The following is a 21,917-nucleotide window of genomic DNA, read 5'->3' on the forward strand; positions in this document are numbered from 1 at the left end:
AACTAGCGGAATTTCAGTTCCGCTTGGTTCTGACATTGAATTAACTGGCTGAACCTGCAAGAGGACGGCCCAGCTGGGTCTCAGGCCTCTCCTGGCGCTCCCTTCCGAACCGGTACGTGAGGTCCCTGGGGCCAGGCCTTGTGAAATTCTGAGGCTTCCCTGCAGGGATCGAAATCCTCTGGCCCCACCCTGCGCGTTGGGCCCCGCCCCAGCGTATCATGAATATGCAAGTACCAGGGAGATATTTAAAGGAGCCGGCGCCACACGCATATCCCTGCCCCGCGTCGCCCGTCCAGAGCCTCTCCTCTGACTGAGGCCCAGCCCACTTCGCCCGTGCCCGTCACCAGCGACGCCAGCATGTCTGACAAACTGCCCTACAAAGTCGGTGAGTCCTAGGACCTGCAGCCGGCTGCCGCTGCTCGGCGCCCACCCGGCGCATGTTCGGGGCGGGGACCGCAGGGCCGACTCCGGGCGCTCTGGACCCCCTGAAATCGCAGGCTCGGCGAATTTCTAGCCGCGCCAAGCCACCTGGAAGTTGGAGTTCTCGCGCGGCCGTAAGCTGACCTTCCCGGGTGGCCGCGGACTACGAGTCCCAGCGTGCCCCGCGACGTCGGGGGTGGCGGCGCGGGCTGTGAGCCGCAAACTGGCGCCGTGCTCCAAAGGAGAGCACACCTGGCTGCGGCCTGGAACGGCGGACACCTGCCGGACTCTGCTCAGGGGGCCTGCGCCCTGCCTCCTGTGCCTGGACCGGACCCTGTCCAGCTGGGAGGCCCCGACGAGGGTTCCCCCCCGCCGCCCCGGGCCTCCTACAGGGATGGCGAGGGCGCTGGAGCTTCGGAGCGTGTATGAGGAGAGGCCTGGAAAGCGAGCCCCAGGCCGGCTCCGGTCCTCTCCCCGGGGACTTTGGGCCAGTTACCCAACCTGTGGGATCTCCCACCCCGCCAGCAGGAGTGGTTAGAAAAATCCTGCTGTCCCACCGAGTGAAGTGTGATCCAGGGATACTTAACGTTTACTTAGCGTTTCCTGTGGGTTCGGCACTGCCTTCTAGTTTTATTCTATTTTCATGGCTCTCTAGGGAGACTGTTATCGTTTTATGATGAGAATCCTGAGACAGAGGTAACTTGCCCAGTCTTACAGCTGGTGGTGATGGAGCAAGATTGGAACGCAGGCCATCTAGACCTGTGAGCGCACCACCCTTTTCACCGCTGTGCAAGCGAATACACGCGGAACAATCCTGACTTTTCAGCAAATACCAGTTAAGTCTGGCTAGTAGCTATTCAAGTAACTTTGACACAATTAGACCGGGTGTGGTGGCTAACACCTGTAATCCCAGCACTTTGGGGAGGTGGAGGTGGGCCACCTTGAGATCAAGAGTTCGAGACCAGCCTGGCCAATGTGGTGGTCTCGAAATCCTGTCTACTAAAAATGCAAAAATTAGCTGGGTGTGGTGGCAGGTGCCTGCAATCCCAGCTACTCGGAAGGCTGAGGCAGGAGAATCGTTTGAACGTGGGAGACGGAGGTTGCAGTGAGCAGAGATTGCCCCACTGCACTCCAGCCAGGAGGCTGAGGCGGGCGGATTATCTGAGGTCAGGAGTGTGAGACCAGCCTGACCAACATGGTGAAACTCCATCTCTATTAAAAAATAACAAAATTAGCCAGGTGTGGTGGCGCATGCCTATAACTGCAGCTAATCAGGAGGCTGAGGCAGGAGAATCGCTTGAACCCAGGAGGTGGAGGTTACAGTGAGCAGAGATGCCACTGCACTCCAGCCTGGGTGACAGAGCAAGATTCCATCTCAAAAACAAAACCAACAACAAAACACACACACACACACACACACACACACACACAACCACTATTAAGTCTGGAGAATGGCATCCACATTTATGGGACACTTGCTGTATATCCGGTGATTTATATGTATTTACAGAATAATCTTCATAGAGGTGGACGCTATCCCGTTATATAGAGCTTGAAACAGACCCTTGGGAAATGACTTGCAAAGATTCTGTTGAAATAGTTTAAGTTGCTACAAGAGTAGACTGTCTCCATTGTGTGGATGATGAAACTGAACCCAGAAAGGTTATGTCAAGGTCATAGTAGTAGAGCTGGAATAGGGCTTGTCATACTGTGGAGAGATTAGTGGGTCAGGATTGGGGGCACTGGGTTGTGTAGATGGAGATAAAGCTGGATTTGGGAGAGGGGGAGCTTAGCAGGATGAGGCTGGAGGAAGGAGGCCCTGCTGTGTGCCAGATCTTGATCATATGGCATCTTCTTTACTTAGGGCACATGGTAAGCTAGGGATGATTATCCTCATTTTACAGATGAAGAAACTGATGTTTGGAGGGGTTCTTGCTGTTCCTCTTGGCTTCTCCTGGGGACAGTTGTTCCTGTGACTTCTGCAAGTCCTTAGCTCCAGAGATTGGAGCATCTAGCCTCTCCTGTGCCCTTGGAGTTGAGGGTCCCACAGAAAACTGTGGGGCTGGCACAATGTCCTTGAGGGCACTGAAGGAGCTATTTTTAGCTGGAGGGACATGTAGTGGTGGAGGGGTGGAGCATAGCAGCACAGGGCATAACCCATTTTCCCATATAGCCTGGCCCCTCCCAGGAAGGCCTTGAGAGGGGCCTCTGCTCTAGCCCTACCTGGCTGCCAGTTATGCTTCGGTCACTAATTGGCTATGGAACCTGTGGCAGACTCCTCTCTGCAGTCTGAGTTCCTTCCTCATTAGTAAATGCTGGGACTTGGACTAGGTTCAGATTTATGTTGTTTGTCTTTGCCACCCCTGTCACGTGCCAGCCCCTCTCATGGGTCTTTCATTCAGTTCTGAGGACACATGATCAGTAAACAGTTGTGTCTGCAGCGTGAGGCCGTGCTGGAAACACATAGGTGACCCGAGGATAGGGGTGGCACAGGCATACATACAGATGAAGTAGCGCGGCCTCCATCTTGTGTGAGCAGAGCTGGCACCCCTCTGTCTCCATAGTCACCCAGTTCTGGTCTGTCTCCTTGCGGACATCCCTGGATCTCTTGCTGCAGAGATCCACGCAGCAGCCAGTGGGGTCTTTTCAAAAGACAAACCTGGTCTCTGAATGCTGGCTCCCTAAAAACTGTAGGCTCCCTACTTTGCTGGGACTGAAGTCCCGACTCATCTTACCCCCTCTATTTGAGTCATCCTGGTGCATTCTCTGTTTGTTTTCTTTTCTTTTTTTTTTTTTGAGACGGAGTTTTGCTCTGTCATTCAGGCTGGAGTGTAGTGGCTCGATCTCCATTCACCGCAACAACCTCTGCCTCCTGGGTTCAAGCGATTCTCCTGCCTCTGCCTCCCAAGTAGCTGGGATTACAGGTGCGAGCCACCATGCCTGGCTAGTTTTTTTGTATTTTTGGTAGAGATGGGGTTTCAGCACGTTGGCCAGGCTGGTCTCGAACTCCTGACCTCAAGTGATTGCTTGCCTTGGCCTTCCAAAGTGCTGGGATTACAGGTGTCATCCACCATGACTGGCCTAAGAAGTGACAGTTTGGATGAAGGTGGTGAGATGCAGTTGGATTGCTTATATATTTTGCTTGTTGAGCCAAAAACGTGCTAATTGAGGTGGAAGAGGAAAAGAGGAATCAAATCTTAAGTTATTGGCCAGAGTAGCTGGTTGAATGGTGGTTTTATTTCCTAAAATGGGAAGATTGGGAGAGAAGGAGTAGCAGGGCAAGGAGTCATGAGGGCTCAAGCATGACACGAAAAAGTCCAGTTGGACATCCAGGTGGAGGTGCTGTAGAAGCAGTTGGATCAAATTGAGTCTCAAGTTCAGGGGAGTGGTTTGGACTGAAGGTAAGTACGTGGGAACGCTGCAGAGAAGGCATGTAAGGCTGTAAGACTGGATGAGCTTAATTGGTAAGCATTAGAGAAGCAGGAGATGATGGAGCCCTGAGGGCTCCCAAACTAATATTAGAGTCTGTTATCTGCAGAGGAACCAGGAAGGTAGGTGGAAAAGCACAGGAGGACAGAGTAGCAGAAGCCAAGTAAAGAAAGGGTTTCTGGAAGGAGGAAAAGTAAGTGGGATTACAAGTAGCTGGGATTGCAGGTGCGTGTCACCACGCTTGGCTAGTTTTTGTATTTTTAGTAGAGATGGGATTTCCCCTTGTTGGTCAGACTGGTCTCAAACTCCTGACCTCGTGCTGCTCTCCTCAGCCTCCAAAAAGTGCTGGGATTACAAGCCTGGGCCACCATTCCGGGCCGTGTCTTTTAGGGTTTTAATAAATGTGATGTCTTGGCCAGGCACAGTGGCTCACACCTGTAATCCCAGCACTTTTTGGAGGCTGAGGTGGGCAGATCACAAGGTCAGGAGTTCGAGACCAGTCTGACCAACAAGGTGAAACCCCGTCTCTACTAAAAATACAAAAACTAGCCAAGCATGGTGGCGAGTTCCCGTAATCCCAGCTAGGGAGGCTGAGGCAGGAGAATTGCCTGAACTGGGACCCAGGAGGTGGAGGTTGCAGTGAATCGAGATTGTACCACTACACTCCAGCCTGGGCTGTGGAGCCAGACTTCTATAAATGAATGAATGAATCAATGTGATATCTTGGTGTGGTTGTGATTGCCCTCCTGCTGGGTTCAGTGGCTCCAGTGCAGTGGAGGGTCAGGTTTAATTGGGCTGAGAGTTTTGCCAAGTGAGTTCTCAAAGGGAAAGAGGGCAGAAGGCAGAAGGGACAGTAGAAATTGGTAGGATGAGTGGAATAGAAGTTCTGACCTGACAGGCCACAGCCTTGTTGGAGCTGGGGCTCTAGAGGGAGAAAACTGGAAAGAGGAGATGTGGCTAGAGTTGGGTGCTTTAGTCCAGATTTCCAAGGAGTGCTATCATTGGTGATGGCCTACCAGGGTAGGAGGCCTGGGGCAGGGTGGTATAGAGAAGGGCTTGAGTTGAGGCACAACAGGAGTGTTCTCTCATGGGAGAGGCGTGTTTCATCTCTGAAATTGTTTCAATGCACTGTAGGCAGCTGACTGACTTAGACAGTTTTATTGATTATTAAATTCTCTACAGAGTCCTTTGCCTCTCATCGTCTACCTCTTTGGGTGATTGGCAGAATCTAAGCTTCCCTAAAGATAAAAATCATCGTGAGTCTTAGACCTGCTGAATCCAATTTTCCAGGGGAGATTTACAAGTATGCCAAAGGAACATCCCTTATTAGGGAAGTCTGCAAACTTTGATCTAGGGACCAACCTAGGTTGGGTGTGACCTTGGAATGTGGTAGGGGAGAGAGGAAGGTGAGATGAACAGAGGGAAGAGAATTGAGACAGTGAGTTAGCTCATAATAGTACCCTTCTTTACTGCCTGATATTTGAACAAATTTGAGACATTTTAGGTGGCAGACAGCACCCAAAATACACCTTTTATTTCTAATAACCTCAAGGCCAGAGAATGTAGATTAGTATGAAATCCAAATGATTCTGCTGACTGAACTCCCAGATTCAGCAGTTACCCAACCAGTTAGTTGCAGGCAGGGTGGGCCAGGGTAGGTTGATCTCTGGAAAAGCAGAGAACAGCGGCTTCCTGCAGGTGGGCAGGTGGGTACTTGCTTGCAAAAAGAAGAGAGGGCTAAACTGAGCACACCATTTATTCCTCTCAGTTTTACTGGTCAGACAAGCTCACCCCACCCCCACTGGGGCAGAGAGGCCAAGAGTGTTAGTTATACCCGGTGAGTTCCTCCAGGTGGAAAGAAACATCAGGAGTGGGGAAGCATTTTCACATCTAAAAGGAGATCAAGGAACTGTCAAATCCAAGGTGTTAGATAGTATTTATAAGTGTTGAATCACCGAGAGTGATGACAGAGAGGAAGATGGAGACCCAGCAGCTAACCTATTTAGGGAGTGAGGAGTGACCTGGAGGTTGGTGGCTGTCAGCAGAAAGGAGGGTAGTGGGCAGTATCATCTGAGCTGTTTGCTTTGTGTTGTCATTTTTGTGTCCCTGTGTGATTGATTACATGTGTTTTCCCACAAGTCAGAAAGGTGCAGGGAGGCAGGGACCTTGTCTTTCTTGAGTCCTCTGGATTCATAAATACTTGTTGAATGATTTAGAGAATGCGGTGACAGAGTGCTAAGCCCTAGTGTATTGAGTCCACAAGTGGACCGGGGTCCACACAGTGACGGCCGAGGAGGCTTACCCAACTCCCACCTGTTTCCCTCGGTAGCTGACATCGGCCTGGCTGACTGGGGACGCAAGGCCCTGAACATTGCGGAGAACGAGATGCCGGGCCTGATGCGCATGCGTGAGCGGTACTCGACTTCCAAGCCGCTGATGGGCGCCCGCATCGCCGGCTGCCTGCACATGACGGTGGAGACGGCCGTCCTCATTGAGACCCTGGTCGCCCTGGGTGCTGAGGTGAGGCCCACAGCTGTATCACCCCAGAGTTCTTGCCATCCTTTGTGGTGGGTGTTGTGCACATTTTCTTCCTGGCTGGAAGATAATTGTTGGCTGCCCTCAAGGCATCCTCATGCTTGATGCTCTGGCAGGAAGAACTCAACTCCCGTGTCCCATTTAGTCCTATAAGGGCTTGCTTGCCTTGGCCCTCCTGGGGGTCACAGACCTGCCCTGGCCCATCATGGCTGCCGGGATGATGGCAGCTCTGATTTTCAGCCCAGGTCATGTGTGCCAATGATTGACATGTCTCCTAAGGTCTCAGAGAGTAAAGAAGCAAGCTGGTTTCCCAAAGCAGGGAAGGGCATTGCAGCCAAAACCCACAGAGGGACTCAGGGCTCAGTCCTTGGACCTTTCCTTTCAGCATTCACTCTTGGTCTGATTGCAGAGCTTTAGATACTGTCTATCTGGTTTTGACTCCCATATTTTTGTACTAGCCTGGACTTCTCCTGGAGCTCGGGACTGGCATATCCAGGAGTGGGGGTGTTGACACTACCTGGCGGTCTAGTACTCACCTCAGGCAGCACACGTTCAAACAGACTCAGGATTGTCTGCCCCTCCTCTTCCCAAAGGCTTCCCTATGTGAATAAATGGAATTTTCACTCCAGCCTTCTAGGTTCCCTCAGTTCAAGAATCTGGGAATCATCTCTTCCCCACCCTTTCCTCCCCGCTCCCAACCCCTTTTACTTCAACAATTCATCCCTTAGCAAATCCTGCCAGTGCAGCCTTCAGAGTAGACCCAGGATGGAACAGCTTCTCATCACCTTCACTGCTACTGCTACTGTCATATTTCTTGCCTGGAGTCTTCTCCAACAGTCTCTTCAGCTGTCCCCTTGTTTCCGCCCTTTCCCTTCCACACAGCACCACCATAAAAACTTGAGTCAGGGCTGGGCGCAGTGTCTCACACCTGTAATCCTAGCACTTTGGGAGGCCAAGGTGGGTGGATGGTGAAGTCAGGAGATCAAGACCATCCTGGCTAACACGGTGAAACCCCATCTCTACTAAAAATACAAAAAATTAGCCAGGCGTGGTGGGGCATGCCTGTAATCCCAGCTACTAGGGAGGCTGAGGCAGGAGAATTGCTTAAACCCTGGAGCTGGAGGTTGCAGTGAGATGAGATCACGCATTGCACTCTAGCCTGGGCAACAAGAATGAAACTCTGTCCCAAAACCCCCCAAAATAAAAAAACAAAACCTGAGTCGGATGTCGTCACTGCTCTGGCCCCCATCTACCCACCCAGTGTCCCCAGCCTGTGATCCTAGAGCTTGCTGTGCCTAGATCCCAAGCCTGTCCGCCTACCTGCAGAGCTCTCCCTTTTCCTTGCCCAGCGTTCCTGGTGCTTTTGAACCATCAGTGACCAACAGCCTTGTTCTGACGGCTCTTTCTAGGTGCGGTGGTCCAGCTGCAACATATTCTCCACGCAGGACCATGCGGCAGCTGCCATCGCCAAGGCTGGCATTCCAGGTGAGTCCTGCTTACTGCTGGGACGTGTGGGGTTTATGAAGGGGCTGCTCTGTTGCTTCACTGACTGCTACAGCGACAGGCTTCCTTAGCCTACAGCAGGGGAGAGGAGTCACGGCCACAAAATCCTACCCAGCCACCCATAGGAAAGAGCTGCTTTGTCCCATCCTCATCTAAAATCCTGTGGAAGTTGTTTTTTGACCCAACTCAAGCCATGTGACCAGGAAGGGCAAGATCTTATTATTGGGAATTACATGATGTAGAGGAAGGGAAGTTCATTAAAGGAAGGGTGTGGATCTGTTTCTAAAGAACTGGGGAGGGCTACAGGGCAGAAAAAGATTCACTGCTTAGGGTATGGCGGTTGAAGGACTGAGGAAGGACTAAGACTAATGAGAAAGGAGTTTTCACAGGCTGGGCACATGTCTGCTTGGACTTAGGGAGGGAGTGGTTAATCTCACGCAGTGATTAAAGAGGACAGTCAAGATTTCTTCTAACCGACCATAGGTAGAGAGGAGAGGGTGGGACAGGGCTCCTTCCCAGACTGACCAGGGCTGAATAGGCATGATCCCCGTTCCTCACCATGGCTTTCTTCTGGGAAAGGCCTTGTTTTCTTTTTGTTTTTCCTTTTCTTTTTTTTTTTTGTTTTGAGATGGAGTCTTGCTCCTTTGCCCAGGCTGTAGTGTAGCAGTGTGATCTCAGCTCACTGCAATTTTTAAGACCATTGTCTGCTCCAGTTGCGCAGGAGAGGCTGGCTCTGCTTGGCCAGCGTCCTTTGCTCACAAGGGGCTCCTGGGAACCCCACACCTGTGCCCTAGTCACGTCACATGGGAGGAGTGTGGACTGGCCACCCAGTCCTTAGTGCCCCTTAGTTCCGGTGTCTGTTCTGGAATTTCATGTGGAGTGGCCCAAGTGCGTCTCAGCCCCTCTCTGGGCATCTGTAAGTGTGATAATGGTCCTGGCTGCCTCACAGGGTCTGTGTGAGGATAAGCGAGATGGGGCATGAAGGATTTAGAGTCATGTCTGGCAGAAAGCAAGTGCCCCATAAATGGTAGCGGCGCTTAGTCATTTTTTGGCCAAACTTTGCCTGAGACTCCTCCCATCCCAGAGGCTGCTGGTGCTACAATCCTTTCAGTGCAGAGCAAACCCTGGATCCTGCCTTGGGGATCCAGCTGAGGGGGAGGCATTGTGGGGCATGGAGGCCTGGTCACTCAGGGTTGATGCCCTAGTCCTTGGGGCCCAGGCAGAAGGGGATGGGAAAGGAAATAATTATTTCCTGATATCTACATCTGGGGGGCTATACATGGCTTCCGTCTCACTTAATCCATACTGTTTTAAGCCCTATTTATAGAGGAGAAAACTGAGGCTCAGAGAGGTGAAGTGATTTGCCCAAGGTCACACAGCTGGCAAGTGGCAGAGCCAGGATTTGAACCCAGATCTATGTGGCTCCAAGTTGTATTCTTATCACTGCTGAGTCCCCAGAGGGGCCAGAGGTGGCTGAGGATGGGAATTGGGAAGGAGGTAGTTTTGGCTCTGCCAGGGTTGTTCCCGGGAGCAGGTACAGACTGGGGAAGTCCAAGCCCTAATATGCCATTCACCCTCCAGTGTATGCCTGGAAGGGCGAAACGGATGAGGAGTACCTGTGGTGCATTGAGCAGACGCTGTACTTCAAGGACGGGCCCCTCAACATGATTCTGGATGATGGAGGCGACCTCACTAACCTCATCCACACCAAGTACCCACAGCTTCTGCCGGGTGAGCAGGGTGGGGCAGGTGGGCTGGGTACTGGATGGGACCTGCTTGCCCACATGATGGCCGCAGGCCTGGCAGGACTCCCAGCGCCTCAAGCAGCAGGATCTAGAAGATGGAAGGATGGCAGGCCCTGGGATTCATGCTGGGGCTTCCTGACTTCAGAGTGCGAGGCAAGGGTGGCTGAGCTGACAGCCCAAGGGCAGACACAGGGCCATGGCTGGGAATAGCTGAGAGGGAGCCAGCTTTGTTCAAAGCAGGTACGGGGAGTACAGGGAGTACAGAGGCCTGGATGCAGAAAAAGCTAGAATGTTCAGGAAACAGAATAGAGGCCCGCAGGATAGCAGTGAACAAAGGGAGCCTTCACTGGGGGGTATTATGGGATATGGTGTGAGCTTTCATGAAGGCCAGATGTATTCAGTCCTAATAGGCCAATAGAAAAGCATTTGATTCTCAGCGCAACGGGAAATAATTGGAGGGCATTCAGAAGATTTCTCTGAGAAGACACATGTTAGACATGGCTGCTGCATGGAGAATATGCCGTGGCAGGAGACAGGGTCAGGGCCTAGCGCAGCAGCAGTGAGAATGGAGAAGCTGGGAGTTGTTGGGAGGCAGAGTCACTAAGTCTGGCGGTGGCTTTCCCTAGGAGGGCGTCGGGGACTCCTTGCTCATGCTGGTCTGGGTGACTGGGGGGCCTGTGGGATCAGTCACAGAGATGGGAACCCAGAAAGAGGAATGACTTTAGGGGGCAAAGATGAGGAATTTGTGTGCGCTCAGGTGAGGTGTCTCTGAGGCTTGTCCTCTTCCCTCTTGTTTAGGCATCCGAGGCATCTCTGAGGAGACCACGACCGGGGTCCACAACCTCTACAAGATGATGGCCACTGGGGTCCTGAAGGTGCCCGCCATCAACGTCAACGACTCCGTCACCAAGGTGAGCTGGGGGCAGTGACAGCTCCCACTGCAGTGGCTGCAGCTCCATGCGAGGCCTGTGAAGAAGAGCGTCCAGGAAGGCTGAGGCTAGGGACATGAGGCCCTCATTTGAGGGGGCAAAAAAGTGGTTATAGATCAAGGCTAATGAAGGCATTTAGATGGAGGTCTCAGTGCTGGGTGTTAGGAGCTTTATGGCTTTGGGAAAAAGAGCTTTCAACTTAAGCAAAGTATTTGACCAGGCAGTCTCTCCTGGTAACTGATCCCTAGGAAGGCTCCAAACCAGTAGAGAAGGATTAGAGAGACGTCTTGGAGCCGATTGGGGTGAAGGGTGTGTGGAGGTATTGGCTGCTAGAGGGTTTCCACCCAGGCCGGGATGCTCAGTGGGTGCACGATGCCTGGGCTCTTCCGAGTATTCTGAGGTCAAGTGGTCCTGGCCCCAGGGCCTTGCAGGCCCCCATCGTCTCCTTACTCCCTCTCCTTTCAGAGCAAGTTTGACAACCTCTATGGCTGCCGGGAGTCCCTCATAGATGGCATCAAGCGGGCCACAGACGTGATGATTGCCGGCAAGGTAGCAGTGGTAGCAGGCTATGGCGATGTGGGCAAGGGCTGTGCCCAGGCCCTGAGGGGTTTCGGGGCCCGCGTCATCATCACCGAGATTGACCCCATCAATGCACTGCAGGCCGCCATGGAGGGTAGGATAGGGCAAGTGTTGGTTGTCAGCCACTGCGGCCGGAGGGAAGGGCACGGGTGCTGTAGATGACCCTCAGCCACTGTCTCTGCACAGGCTATGAGGTGACCACCATGGATGAGGCCTGTCAGGAGGGCAATATCTTCGTCACCACCACAGGCTGTGTTGACATCATCCTTGGCCGGTCAGTGCCCCTTGGAGGTCCTGGGGAGTGAGGGAGGAGGGCAGGGTTGGGACTGCTCTTTGTCCCTGACAATCTCCCATGATCTCGGGCTGCCTGACAGGCACTTTGAGCAAATGAAGGATGATGCCATCGTGTGTAACATCGGACACTTTGATGTGGAGATCGACGTCAAGTGGCTCAACGAGAATGCTGTGGAGAAGGTGAACATCAAACCGCAGGTGAGAAGCTCCCATCCTGCCAGCGGGCTGGGCAGATGGGAACACAGAGGAGTGCTGGCTGCCAGGGAGGGGAGCTGAGGAGACTGTGGCAACCTGTGTAGTGTGATGGGGAGAAGAGGGCCTAGTAGAGCCAGCTGGAGATGGCAACCTTATCTCGAGAGCAGCCGGCATCCCTGAAGGTATCAGGCAGGTGAGCTGTATGTGGTGAGGCTGTAGTTTTAGAAAGATCACTCTAGCTACTGTGCAGACTGAAAGCAATGATGGTGAGTGGTGGGGAGGGAGGCTTTTGGAGGAGGCTCTTACAGTCTCTGCAGGGGATGGCTGCCTTGGGGAGTGCTGGGGATGGATGGACGGCATGTGGGGTCAGGATGAAGGTAGAGTCACAAAGGACACAGCTTTGGCCAGGCATCGTGGGTCACACCTGTAATCCCAGCACCTTGGGAAGCTGAGACGGGCAGATCACCTGAGGTCAGGAGTTTGAGACCAGTCTGGCCAAGATGGTGAAACTCCATCTCTACTAAAAATACAAAAGAAATTAGCTGGGCTGGACACGGTGGCTTATGCCTGTAATCCCAGCACTTTGGGAGGCTGAGGCGGGCGGGTCACCTGAGGTCAGGAGTTGGACCACTGTGTGAGGAGCAGGCCCATGCACTGAGCTGGGAAAGAATAGGTTTGCACTGGGGCACTGAAACTGGAAGACGAGTTCTTGTTGGGGGTATGACATTTTACTTGAGTTGTAATTATTGTGGATTCATTTTTTTCTCTGATTATAAAAGTAATATGTTTCTGGAAGACATTTAGGCTTTGGATATCAAGAGCTTTAAAGTTAAGCAAACACGGCCTGGTGTGGTAGCTCACACTTGTAATCCCAGCACTTTGGGAGGCTGAGGCGGGTGGATCACTTGAGGTCAAGAGTTTGAGACCAACCTGGCCAATATGGTCAAACCCTGTCTCTATTAAAAATACAAAAATTAGCCGGGCGTGGTGGTACACGCCTGTAGTTCCAGCTACTCAGGAGGCTGAGGCAGGAGAATCGCTTGAACCCGGGAGGCAGAGGTTGCAGTGAGCCAAGATCACACCACTGTACTCTAGCTTGGGCATCAGAACGAGACTCTGTCTCAAAAAAAAGAAAAAAAAAGTTAAGCAAACTCTTTGACTGCGCAGTCTCTCCTGTAATTGATCCTCAGGAGATAATTAAGTAAGTGTTATATATAGAGATATTCATCACTTTTTTTTCTTTTTGAGATGGGCTCACTCTGTCACCCAAGCTAGAGGGCAGTGGCACAATCATGGCCCACTGCAGCCTTGACTTCCTGAGCTGAAGGAGCTGATCCTCCTGTCTCAGCCTCCCAAGTACCTGGGACTATAGGTGTGCACTACTACACCTGGCTAATTTTTTGTAGAGACAAGGTATTGCTATGTTGCCCCAGCTGGTCTCAAACTCCCGAGCTTAAGCGATCTTGCTGCTTTGGCCTCCCAGAGTGCTGGGATTACAGGCGTGAGCTGCTGCACCAGGCCCATCACATTTTTTAAAGGGAGAAAAGCCCACTTAATGTGAGGTTCTTTGAGTTGATGCTGTGCCGTCTTTCAGATATGGTATGGAAGATAGAGACACAGAATTGGCCAAAGCCCTGACACCCACCCAGTCACAGCCACACCAGAAGCCCAAGTCCCAGAGAGGCAGACAGGCAGCTCTGTGAACCCACATCCCCTACACTGCTCCCCTCCGGCCCTCTGCTCCTGTGTGGGAATTCTCCTTGGCTAGATCCTGCGCTAGTCTAGGGTGTCAATTCCTGGCTATGCAGAGGGCACCTCCATCTCTGCCTAGAAGGCCTGGCACTCATCACAGTGTGGGGGCGGGCAGGGCATGCTTCCATGGCAGCCACACCCCTGAGAGCCAGCCAGACGTCCTCCTGCAAAGGCATCACAGGGCTATACTGGGGTGATAGGCATCTTTCTGCCAAGCTGCCCTCCAAAGCTGGACTCTTCCCACCCTCAACATCCTTGACAGTCTTGCCAGCTTTCTGCCCAGCTTTATCTCTTATCTGTCCTCTCAAGGATCTCTGCACTCAGCTGTATTTGACCACTCCCTGAATACCCACTGCAGCTCCTGCTTCTGCTCGTCTGCCCAGACAGCTCCGTTTGTTTGGAACAGAACATATGCCCTTTTCTTTATCCATCTTCTTAACCCAGCTCAAGAGATCCCCCTTCTGGCCAGATATGGTGGCTCACATCTGTAATCCCAGCACTTTGGAAGGCCGAGGGAGGTGGATCACTTGAGGTCAGGAGTTGGAGACCAGCCTGGCCAACATGGTGAAGCCCCATCTCTACTAAAAATACAAAAAATTAGCCGGGCATGGTGGCTGGTGCCTGTAGTCCCAGCTACTCCAGAGGCTAAGGCAGGATAATAGCTTGAACCCTGGAGGTGGAGGTTGCAGTGGGCTGAGATCACGCCACTGCACTCCAGCCTGGATGACAAAGTAAGACTCCATTTAAAAAAAAAATTAAGGGCCGGGCGCAGTGGCTCACGCCTGTAATCCCAGCACTTTGGGAGGCCGAGGCGGGTGGATCACGAGGTCAAGAGATTGAGACCATCGTGGTCAACATGGTGAAACCCTGTCTCTACTAAAAATACAAAAATTAGCTGGGCATGGTGGCGCATGCCTATAGTCCCAGCTACTTGGGAGGCTGAGGCAGGAGAATTGCTTGAACCCAGGAGGCGGAGGTTGCGGTGAGCCGAGATCGCGCCATTGCACCCCAGCCTGGGTAACAAGAGCAAAACTCTGTCTCAAAAAATAAAAATAAAAAATATAAAAAGAGACTCCTTTGCTGGCCAGCTTCTCTGGCAGAGGCAATGCCCACACTCTACTGTAGACCCCTAGTGCAGCATCCATCACTGGCTTTGGTCTCTGCCCCGACTGTTTTATCAGGAGGGTAGAGTCCAGATTGATGTGTCCCTGCAAGGGGCTTAGATGGGTATCAGTGAGTGCTTATTGGCTGAAGCATTAATCAATGCTTGATGGGCATCAGAGACCTTTCCTTGGACTGGTACTAGGCCTCTGAAGCAGTTTGGAAACCTGGGCTTTTGGGGAAATGTTCAGGAGGCTGTGTGAGGGCGGAGGGATGGCAAGGGAAGAGCTGGGAGTGGGGAGAAAGCAGTTTGTGTGTTCAGACAGCTGGGACAGACGGAGGACTGGGGCACTGAGGCCGGGGATTTCCACTTCACGTTCACTTATCTACTAAACCGAGAGTTCTCAACCTGGCTGTCACCTGGGAGCCACACTGTGGGTTATACGAATAGGAGTCTCTGGGAATGAGGCCAGGGTATCCTCATTTTTTAGAGCTTCTGAGGTGATTCCAATGTGAGTGCCACAGCATTCAGCTTTTTATTTTTTGAGATGGAGTCTTGCTCTGTTACCCAGGCTGGAGTGCAGTGGCACAATCTCGGCTCACTGCAACCTCTGCTTCCTGAGTTCAAACGATTCTCATGCCTCAGCCTCCTGAGTAGCTGGGACTACAGGCACATGCCACCACACCCAGCTAATTTTTGTATTTTTAGTAGAGACGGGGTTTCATCATGTTAGTCAGGCTGGTCTTGAACTCCTGATCTCATGAACCATTTGCCTTGACTTCCCAAAGTGCTGAGATTACAGGCATGAGGCCACCGCGCCCCACCGCAGCTTTTACTAAGTTTTACTAAATTGCATTGAACTGTTCCGTGGTTATTGAGAACATGGGATATGTCCTCAGACCGTCCAGACTCAAATTGTACCACCTCTTAGTGTGTGGCTCTGGACAAGTGACCTAACCCTTGTAAACTTCATTTTTTGAGTCTGAAATTGGGATGACAGCAGTACTGACATCATAGGCTTGTTTCCGGGATGAAATGTGATAATACCCTATAAAGGACTTAGTATAGGCACATGACAGTGATCAGAACAATAACATTAGCTGCTGCTTCCTAAGTACCTCATGTGCCAAGCATGTTACAAGTGCACATAAAGTTCTAACAGCAGAACTGTGTGTTCTGCAGCTCAGCGTTTCTTAATAAATATCGGCTGTTACTGTTTGTGTCAGGCCATGTGCTAGAGGTTGTTTTGGGGCAGTTCAGACGCCTCATGGGCACTGTTGGAGGCAGGGAAGCCTGCCTGGCCAGAGGGTGGGCTGTGGCAGGGGTGGGCTGTAGGAGCAGGGCCCTGCCTGCCCTCACTGTCACTCTGCTTGCGTGTAGGTGGACCGGTACCGGCTGAAGAATGGGCACCGCATCATCCTGCTGGCGGAGGGTCGGCTGGTCAATCTGGGTTGTGCCATGGGCCACCCCAGCTTCGTGATGAGTAACTCCTTCACCAACCAGGTGATGGCGCAGATCGAGCTATGGACTCACCCTGACAAGTACCCTGTTGGGGTTCACTTCCTGCCCAAGAAGGTGGGTTCTTTCTTCTACCTCAGGCCAAGGGTCATGTCTCTAACCCCGGGATCCCCACACAGGCTTGCCAGAGTTTACAAAGTGCTTGCCTGTCTGCCCTCTTGGAGGCCCTCTTGGGGTCCTCTACAGTGCAGAAGTCATTCTCGCCATTGACAGAAGAAGAAACTGAGGCCGACAGTGGGGAGTGACTCCCTGGAGCACAGCAGAGCAGCAGGTCTGAGTGGTGGGAAGAGTCTGGGCCTTGGAGCGGGACACACCCTGGTTTGAATCTCAGCCCCACCACTTAGAGGTTGTGTAATCCAGACAGATTCTTTAATTTCTCTGTGTCTTTGTTTCCTCCTCTGTGAAATGAAGGTAATAGCATGCCCCTTCAGGATTATGAATATTTGCTGAGATTAGAGTCATGAACCCACACACCCACAGGGGCTGGGCAGGTAAATGAGTGATGCTGGCTGAATAAGCACTGGAAGAGCTGAAGGAGTAAAGGGCTGGCTGCCACCTAGGAACCTAGGTCCACCTGACCAGGGCTTCTGACCTTTCAGGAGAGCCAGAGATACCAAGATTTCTATATGAAATAATTTTCAAATACAGGTAACTCATTATAATTTTATTTTTAGTTTTAGTTTTTTGAGACAGAGTCTTGCTCTGTTGCCCAGGCTAGAGTGCAGTGACACGATCTCAGCTCACTGCAACCTCCACCTCCTAGGTTCAAGTGATCCTCCCACCTCAGCCTCTTGAGTAGCTGAGGATTACAGGCACACACCACCACACCTGGCTAATTTTTTTTTGTATTTTTAGTAGAGATGAGGTTTCACCATGTTGGCCAGACTGGTCTCAAACTCCTGACCTCAAGTGATTCTACCCACCTTGGCCTCCCAAGGTGCTGGGATTACAGATGTGAGCCACTGCGCCTGGCCTCATTATAATTCAAAAAATAACTGGGTGGGTTAACTTGGACATGTATATAAACTGAGTGTAATCTGCAGGCTGCACGTTTATGGCCTTGTTATAAGATGATACATCCCTGGCCAGGCGCATTATCTAGATAGATAGATAGATAGATAGATAGATAGATAGATAGATAAAGACAGATAGATAGATAGATGCCAGGAGAGGAAGGAGGGAAGGAAGGGAAGGAGGGAGGGAGGGAGGGAGGTTTTGCCAGCTGAGGAATAAGTAGGAAGAGGCCTGGATGTCTACTCTAGGCCTAGGTCATCTGCCTCCAAGGCCAGCCTATGACTAATTTCCCAGGGCACTGTCTTGTTGGACCGAATGTTTTACTCATAAGGACCTCAAGAGGCACCTTGTTCTGTGCAGCTGGTTTGTGGGGTTGAAAGATTCTCACTTGATCCCTATATGATCCCAGTTGGGAGAAATATGGCTGTGATTTTGGTGAGAAATTGGTCAGGCCTTTGAAATGAGGCCAGGGTTGAAAGTGAAAGAGGCAAAGCTCTTGGCTGGGCATGGTGGCTTACGCCTGTAATGTCAGCACTCTAGGAGGCCGAGGCAGGTAGATCACCTGAGGTCGGGAGTTCAAGACCAGCCTGGCCAACATGCTGAAATCCCATCTCTACTAAAAGTACAAAAAAATTAGCAGAGCATAGTGGTAGATGCCTATAATTCCAGCTACCCAGGAGGCTGAGGCAGGAGAATCCCTTGAACCTGGGAGGTGGAGGTAGCAGTGAGCCAAGATGGTGCCATTGCACTCCAGCCTGAGCAACAGGAGTGAGGCTCTGTCTCAAAAAAAAAAAAAAAAAAAATGAAGAGGCAAAGCTGTCACCACCTGCCTCAGCACCTGGCCCTGTCCTTGCCACTTTCATCGTCGTTGCTAACACGTGGCTTGGGGACAGGACATTCTTGGCATCATGTCTCACATGCTGTATGTAGGCAAGGGACAAGGTACCTTGGTCAACAATGACAGAGAAGGCAGCCACTATTTATTAAGTCATCTACTTGCACTTACCACTCCGAGTATCACTGATCTTTGTAACAGCTGTGAGAGATGCATGATCCATCCTGTGACTGAGGAAGCTAAGGTTTAGTGATTGACTTGCTCTCACAGGTGTTAAGTGTTGGGCCAGGAGTAGGACCTAACTCTGTCTGTCCAAGGTGTTGATGTTATGACATGACACACACCTTCTGGCTCAGGGTGCTGGGAGAAGTAAAAGCTCTGGGCTAGTCTAGGCCAAGCAAAAGGTTGATTCAATGTGTACTCTGGGGGTTGGAGGCCTTCGTTCTACCTCTAGGACCGACATGGATTCTGTTCTAGGCTGGGCCCCGGTCCTGCTGTTGCCTGCCTCAAGGCTGAGCACATCACCTGCAGGCTTGTTTCTTCTTCTGAAGATACAAGGATAAACCCCACCCATCCTACTTCTTAGGGTGTTTGGGAGGCTCTAATCAAACCATGGATGTGAAATCACTTGGGAATGTAAAAGCTGTGGGCCGAGCTGTGGTCAGAGGCTGCCCTGCCATCATGGGATGGGACCTGGTTCCTAAGTGGTGAGGAGAGGCCCTACCCAGAGCTAGAAGCTGAGAAAGTAGGAAGCACTTGGAGTTGTACAGTGTTCTCTCTGTGCAGCCCCGTGACCTTCTTTTCAGGCTCCATCTATGCATTTCAGTGCTTGTGAGAGCTAAAGACTTGCTTTTATTTAACTCTTGCCTCTGTTCTTCTTGGTTTCTGTGTAATCTCTTCAGAGCTGCCCTAGAGGCCATAAAGCTGGGATGTTTGAGACATATTTGGGGACTTTGAAGCCAGGCAGACCTGGATTCAAATCCTAGCTCTGTCATTCACTAGCTTTGTGGACAAGTCATTTCACTTTTCTGAACATTGATTTCCTCATTTTATAAAAGGAGGATGGCAGTGTACTAGAATCCTTTTGGTCACAAGTGATAGAAAGACTGTTCAAACCAGTGTATCAGTTATCTATTGCTCTTTAACAGTTTAACTCCCACACTTACTGGCTTCAGAATAAATATTTACTATCTCATTTTCTGTGGGTGAAGAATTTAAGATCAGCTTAGCTGGCTGGTTCTGACTCCGGCACTTTCATGAGGTTGCAGTCAGGATTTCTGCCAGAGCTGCAATCATCTGAAGGTTTGACTGGGTCTGGAAGATCCTCTTCACATCGTTATTGACAGGAGGTCTCAATTCTTCATGCATGGGCCTCAGGAGATGGCATCTGGCTTCCCCCAGAGTAAGTTATCCAGAGGAGAGCAAGGAGGAAGCCACAGGGTCTCTATGAACTTGTGTCCAAAGTCATACACTATCACTTCTGCTTTTATTCATTAGAAATGAATCACTTGGTGGAGTGGGGGAGGTGGTGAGGCTCTAATTTTTAAAGAAAGGAGTATCAAAGAATTTATAGATACATTTTACTCAAAAAAGGAACCAGTTTAATCCAAAAAAGCTTTATTTTTGGATCCAAACACTAGAAACCTAGGATTCAGTGTCATAATAGCTCTGTCTTTCCGTCTCTTGGATCTACCTTCATTTCACTTGTGAAATAGACTTGCGACTGCTGAGCTGAGACTGATACACACCCTTCTCTGTTTAGGAATCCCAGTGGGATTGGAGCATGTTGTCTCTTCCTATCATGGAAAATATGTACTGTCCATAGACCAATTCCAGAGAAGTGTTTCGGTTAGCTGCTTGGGTTGAAGAATGAGGAAGGAGATATAATTGATGTAATTGATGTCAGGGCTACATGGAGGGGAGGGTGTAGCATGGTTTCCTTTTGAGGGGGACTGGGCAGCTAAAACAACACATTGAGTCTGGGTGTGAGGACAGAATGGGTTAACGTGAGTACCACACATGGCAAATTCCCCAGCAGAACACTTCTGCCTCTGTTGGCAGCCAGACACACGTAGGGGTCCCAGAGCATGGCACTGATTCTTGGTCTTCCTTTGTTTCTCCCCAGCTGGATGAGGCAGTGGCTGAAGCCCACCTGGGCAAGCTGAACGTGAAGTTGACCAAGCTGACAGAGAAGCAGGCTCAGTACCTGGGCATGTCCCGTGATGGCCCCTTCAAGCCGGATCACTACCGCTACTGAGAGCCAGGTCTGCGCTTCGCCTTCCAGCTGCTGTCCTTGCCCAGACCCCACCTCTCCTCCCTAAGAGCAAACGGCACCAACTTTGTGATTGGTTTGTCATTGTCCCGCATGGACTCTCTGGGGCTGGTCACTCAGTTTTTGGCCTCTGCTGCAGCCCTCATACTGTTCCAGGTTTGGCAGTGGGAACCGAGAGGCCCCTCCTCAAGCCCTGGTCATGATGGAGGTGCCAGCCATGAGAACCATGAGCTCAGTGGTCTTGGAACTGCTCACCTTCCTTAGCCTTGAAATCACAAAGTGGAGTCACAAAGCCCATGTATATTTTGCCATCTAGGCCTTCACCTGGTCTGTGGGCTTAGACCTGTGTGCTTGGTTTACCGGTCCAGCGGTTCCTAAGCGCATGACAGACAGATGAGAAAGAAGTATATTGAAGGGCAAAGAGGAACTGTTGTTTGAATTTTCCACAGGGCCTGGCTTAGTGCTGGGCCTTCTCTTAAACCTCGTAACAATGAGGTTAGTACTTTTGTTTTACAGGGGTTAGAATAGACTGTTAAGAGGCAACTGAGAAAGAACAGAAAAGTGACAGTTAGAGGTTGAAAGGGGCCAGAAAAACATAAAAGCAGGCATAGCTCTGCCACCACTTTGTAACCAGATGGTTTCTATCACAACCCTGGGTCAAAAAGAATAATTTGGCCTATAATGTTTATAATATTAAAAGAAAGCAGGAATGTGGGTAAATAAAAATCTTGGTGCCTAAAAGAATTTTGAGCCTTTATTTTATAGATAATCCACTGCCACCATTTTATGCCGTGAGTAAGGGGTTATAGTCATGAACTGATGAAGCACTGACCGGGTTTGTCTGCAGTGCAAGGGCTGCAGGTGGTCCTTAGGCTTCAAAGGATGGGTAAAGTGAAAAAACTCTTTTTTTTTTTTTTTTTGAGATGGAGTCTTGCTCTGGAGTGGAGTGGTGCAATCGGCTCCATGAAACCTCCACCTTCTGGGTTCAAGTAATTCTCAACCTCCCGAATAGCTGAGATCACATTTGGCTAATTTTTTTTTTTTTTTGTATTTTTAGTAGAGACAGGGTTTTGCCATGTCGTGACCTTAAGTCATCTGCCTGCCTCAGCCTCCCAAAGTGCTGGGATTACAGATGTGAGCCACCGCACCCAGCCTAAAGAGGGAACTCTTATCTTTTCAGACGACATGTCTTTTGTAAACTGTTTTTAACCTAATTTGAGACTGTCATTTAGTAGATGAATCATTTATAATTATTGTAATCTCTATTTGTTTCCTCTCCCTTATTTTCTGGTTCTATTCAATTTTTTCCTCCCCATTTATACTTTGCTTTGGATTAATCCAGTGTGCGTTGGGGGAACTGTTATTTATTGCGCACATATTGGGTGCCAGTGGCTCTGCAGTTGATTTACTTTATACCCACAACAATCTTAGTAATATTATTACCTTAATTTCATAGACAAGAATTTGGATTTATAGAGGCGACTTCCCTAAAGTCACACAAGAGGCCTCATCATGATTTGAATCATAGGAAGGCAGGTGTGAAGTTAGACTTCCTCCTATTTCCTAAATGATCATTTACTGAACCCCTCCCTGTTCTGATCTTGGAAATCAAAGAAAAATAAGAGCCCTCCTGGGAGGGGGTAATTGGAGACTGTCCTAAGGACCATCCACTCACTGAATGGAAGGCCCGAAGGACATGCTGTGATGTTTGAGATCTGATCCCAGCTGGCTAGGATCCCAAGCTAAAAGGTGAAGGCAGGTACATAGATGGCTTTGCCATCTCCTGGCACTTTCC

At 50.6% G+C, this 21,917-nt stretch overlaps 2 protein-coding genes across 11 annotated transcripts in view; one reads left to right on the forward strand and one right to left on the reverse strand.

Annotated features, from left to right (window-relative positions):
• Window positions 1-272: 272 nt before the first annotated feature.
• AHCY (adenosylhomocysteinase) lies at window positions 273-20,863 on the forward strand. Of its 4 annotated transcripts, none has more exons than XM_078371088.1 (11): window positions 273-385; window positions 1,076-1,255; window positions 6,179-6,369; window positions 7,794-7,869; window positions 9,469-9,618; window positions 10,431-10,543; window positions 11,027-11,234; window positions 11,327-11,414; window positions 11,515-11,632; window positions 15,864-16,058; window positions 19,976-20,863. In XM_078371088.1, the coding sequence occupies exons 3-11, from the start codon at window positions 6,235-6,237 to the stop codon at window positions 20,105-20,107; spliced, it is 1,215 nt and encodes a 404-aa protein (XP_078227214.1). In that variant the 5' UTR covers window positions 273-385; window positions 1,076-1,255; window positions 6,179-6,234; the 3' UTR covers window positions 20,108-20,863. The 4 variants fall into 4 exon arrangements, with proteins under 4 accessions (XP_078227214.1, XP_002747311.3, XP_078227215.1 ...); XM_078371090.1 differs by lacking the exons at window positions 273-385; window positions 1,076-1,255 and adding exons at window positions 622-675; window positions 4,748-4,758; XM_002747265.7 differs by lacking the exon at window positions 1,076-1,255.
• ASIP (agouti signaling protein) overlaps window positions 10,043-21,917 on the reverse strand; it is a 210,955-nt gene continuing 199,080 nt past the window's right edge. For all 7 annotated transcript variants that reach the window (XM_078371103.1, XM_078371100.1, XM_078371101.1 and 4 more), the window contains one exon: window positions 10,043-10,598. The gene's annotated coding sequence lies outside the window, so the exon portion shown is untranslated. The remainder of the gene's footprint in view (window positions 10,599-21,917) is intronic.

The sequence above is a fragment of the Callithrix jacchus genome, chromosome 5, assembly GCF_049354715.1.
Source record: "Callithrix jacchus isolate 240 chromosome 5, calJac240_pri, whole genome shotgun sequence".
NCBI lineage: Eukaryota > Metazoa > Chordata > Mammalia > Primates > Cebidae > Callithrix > Callithrix jacchus.

Excerpts from the sequence above, each read along its gene's own strand:
- AHCY (XM_002747265.7), top strand. The coding sequence starts at position 358 with ATGTCTGACAAACTGCCCTACAAAGTCG. Across the intron at positions 7,870-9,468 it reads CGCCAAGGCTGGCATTCCAG|TGTATGCCTGGAAGGGCGAA; the intron begins GTGAGTCCTGCT and ends TTCACCCTCCAG. Across the intron at positions 16,059-19,975 it reads TTCACTTCCTGCCCAAGAAG|CTGGATGAGGCAGTGGCTGA; the intron begins GTGGGTTCTTTC and ends GTTTCTCCCCAG.